At 39.1% G+C, this 3,219-nt stretch overlaps 1 protein-coding gene across 1 annotated transcript; it reads right to left on the reverse strand.

Annotated features, from left to right (window-relative positions):
• Positions 1-643: 643 nt before the first annotated feature.
• LOC101981886 (olfactory receptor 24) lies at positions 644-1,585 on the reverse strand. Its single transcript, XM_005346831.2, has one exon. It carries the CDS (start codon positions 1,583-1,585, stop codon positions 644-646), a length of 942 nt encoding a protein of 313 aa, XP_005346888.1.
• Positions 1,586-3,219: the final 1,634 nt, after the last annotated feature.

Below are 3,219 nucleotides of genomic sequence, written 5' to 3' on the forward strand. Positions count from 1 at the left end.
CATCTCACTGAAGTAGGGAAAATCCAATCTGTAATGATCATCATATTTTTTCTGTGAGGTGAGGACAGTGTGAGACAGAATTATTTGGGGAATTTTCTAGTTACCTTTTTTGTTGCTGTGGGAAAACACTATGACAAAAAAACAATTTATAGGAGGAAAGGCCCTAATTAAGTTTAAGGGTTACAGTAAATCTCTGAAGGACATCAGAAAGGACACTCAGCAGAAACTTGAAGCAACACCCATGGAGGAGCAACATTAGCTTGCTGAAACCTTCATGTTTAGTGTTTAGTTGACTTCCTTACACATCCCAGGACCATGGGCCTATGGATGGTACTGCTCATAATGAGCTAGGTCGTCATACATCAACTAGCAATTAAGATAAGTCCTCACAACACACAAACCAATTAAACCCAGGTAATTCTCTAACTGAGATTCCCTTTTCCCAGGTGATCTTAGGCTGTGCCAAACTGACAACAAAAGCAGCTAGAACAGGACAATAGTTAAAAGGACACCTAGCAATTGTCTCTTGGGTTTCTGTAACTCAGAATTTAAAGTGGTTACTCTTTTATCACTTGCTATCCCAGCTTTAGTTGAAGAACTAAGATCTTTAGATCTGCCCAGAAACTCCCCAATGTTCTGATGATCAGGAAGATGCACTGATCTTTCGGTTGATGAGCTTCTGCAGGGCTCCCTTCAGATCTCTGTTCCTCAGGCTATAGATAAAGGGGTTCAGCATGGGGGTGACTGCTGTGTACATTACTGCAGAAGCCTTCTCCTTCACAGCTGTGCGGACAGAGGAGGGACACAGATAGACCCCAATGGTGGTCCCATAGAAAAGGACTACTACAGAGAGGTGGGAGCTACAGGTAGAAAAGGCTTTCTTCCTCCCACCCACAGAGGGGACCTTCATGATGGCCACGATGATTCGAGCATAGGAGGCGAGGATACAGACAAAAGGTGTGGCTATTACCATTCCTGCCACAATAAGCACAAATATCTTGTTTACTGTCGTGTCTGTGCATGAAAGTCGGAGAAGTGGAGTGAGGTCACAGAAGTAATGGGGGAGCTCATTGTTTCCACAGAATACCAGACGGGCCATGAGGAGGATGTGGGTAAGGGAGATGAAGCAGGAATACACCCATGGGCCACCTACCAGCAGCCCACAGAGGCGTGGACTCATGATAGTAGAATAATGTAATGGGTGACAAATGGCCACAAACCGGTCATAAGCCATCACTGCTATTAAGACACTGTCCATGATGCCAAAAAAATGGAAAAAGTACATCTGAGTTAGACAGCAAGGATAAGAGATAGACTTGCTCCGGGTTTGAATGTTCACCAGCATCTTAGGGACAGTGTTGGTAGCTAGACAGAAATCAACCAAGGAGAGATTGGCCAGGAAGAAATACATAGGAGTGTGGAGGTGAGAGTCAGTGCTGATGGCCAAGATGATCAACAAGTTCCCCACGACTGTGACCACATACATGCAGAGGAAGAGAGAAAAGAGGACAGGTTCATGTTCTGGCTTCTCTGAAAGTCCCAGGAGGATGAATTCAGACGCGCTGGTTTGGTTTTGTGGTCCCATGTGTTTAACTCTTTTGGAAGTATTAAAAGTAGAAGTTAAGGAACAGTATGGAGATAGGTTAGAAGGTAAGACAAGCTAACTTCCCAGTTCTTGTTGAGCTAATTACAGTACCTTGGACTTTTGCTTAGTATTTATATTACCTCACTCTTGGAAGCTTAAATTCAGAATCCTCTGAATGTTCCCATTTACGTAAGTATTGAGAAAACTGAGATTTCATGGATTCTTTTCTTCTTTTTACTGATTTTAAAAAATTTTTGAACTTAAGGTACAGTTACACCATTTTCCGTTTTTCTCTTTCCATCCTTAAATCCCTCCCAGTTATCTCTCTCCCCATTCACACTTTTTCTTGGTTTCATGGAATCTGGCCTCTTTTTCTTTGATTGTTATTACATACAGTTTTAAAATTACATTCCTAAATATATAAATACAATTTGCTCAGACAATATAATCTTGTATATACATAGTTTCAGGGCTGAGAACATTATGGAAGAGAGAACAGAAAGATTGCATATTTTGTTTTTTAATTGTGTGTGTGTGTGTGTGTGTTTGGTGTACAATGTATATGCATGCATGTGTTGTGCACATAATTGTGGCAATCAAAGGAGGACATCAAATGTTTCCCTCTATTGCTCTGCTCCCCATCTTTTCTGTTGCTGAGACAGTTTCTTACTGACCCTGAATGTTGCCATTTCACCTAGATTCAGTGTGATCCCAGGACCCTCTTGTCTCTGCCCTCGAAATCCAGTGCTACATGCATGTGCAGCAATGCCCAGCATTGTGAGTGCTGGGAGTTTGAATTGCTGTCCTCTGGCTTTCAAGTGTTCTTATGTACTGTGACACATTTCCAGGCTTCACTCAAAGTTCTCAAAAAAAGTATTGAAGGATGAACTAATGAAATCCAGAAAAAATTGTTATCTATGAATTAATCACCATCCAAGAAGTTTCAATGTTCCAAATGTTAATACTAAATGTTGAATCACAAATACTTAGCAATACTAATAGAATTCATGTTATTAAGGTGAACTAAAGTATGAAGGAATGAAAAAATATATGAAAAAATATTTGCAGCCATTAGCTTATCAGGGAAAACAAAACCAAACAGTGAAATATTATCTTATCCTGGTTATGCAAAGTACATAATATGTTTGAACAAAAATTTTAATACAAAACTCATTTCTTTAAAATAAATGCATACTGATAAAAAATTTAAAAAATGTACTGATGAGATTATTCAGTGGGCAAAGGTGATTGCTGCCAACTCTTTGGATCTGAATGTAATCCCCTATGCCCACATAATGAAAGGAGAGAACTGACTCCTTCCATTTGTCCTCTGACCTCTACAGATGTGCTGATATTCTCTCTACATATATAAATAAGTAAATATAAAACAAATAAAAAAGATATAAGAGAATTAAAAATAAAAATTGAAAAGTTGGCTATTATTTAAAAATAACAAGAAAATAACAACAAGATGAACAAACAGAAATCCAGGAGATATGTTGGCACAAAATTTCAGCACTTTGGAGGTAGAGGAAGGAGGATCAGAAACTCAAGAACAACTTTGGTGGTACAATGATTTTAAGGCCAACCTGGGCTACAGAGAACCTGTCTTAATTAAAACTAAAGAACACAAA

The sequence above is a fragment of the Microtus ochrogaster genome, chromosome 5, assembly GCF_000317375.1.
Source record: "Microtus ochrogaster isolate Prairie Vole_2 chromosome 5, MicOch1.0, whole genome shotgun sequence".
NCBI classification, from domain to species: Eukaryota; Metazoa; Chordata; class Mammalia; order Rodentia; family Cricetidae; genus Microtus; species Microtus ochrogaster.

Excerpts from the sequence above, each read along its gene's own strand:
- LOC101981886 (XM_005346831.2), bottom strand. The coding sequence starts at position 1,585 with ATGGGACCACAAAACCAAACCAGCGCGTCTGAATTCATCCTCCTGGGA.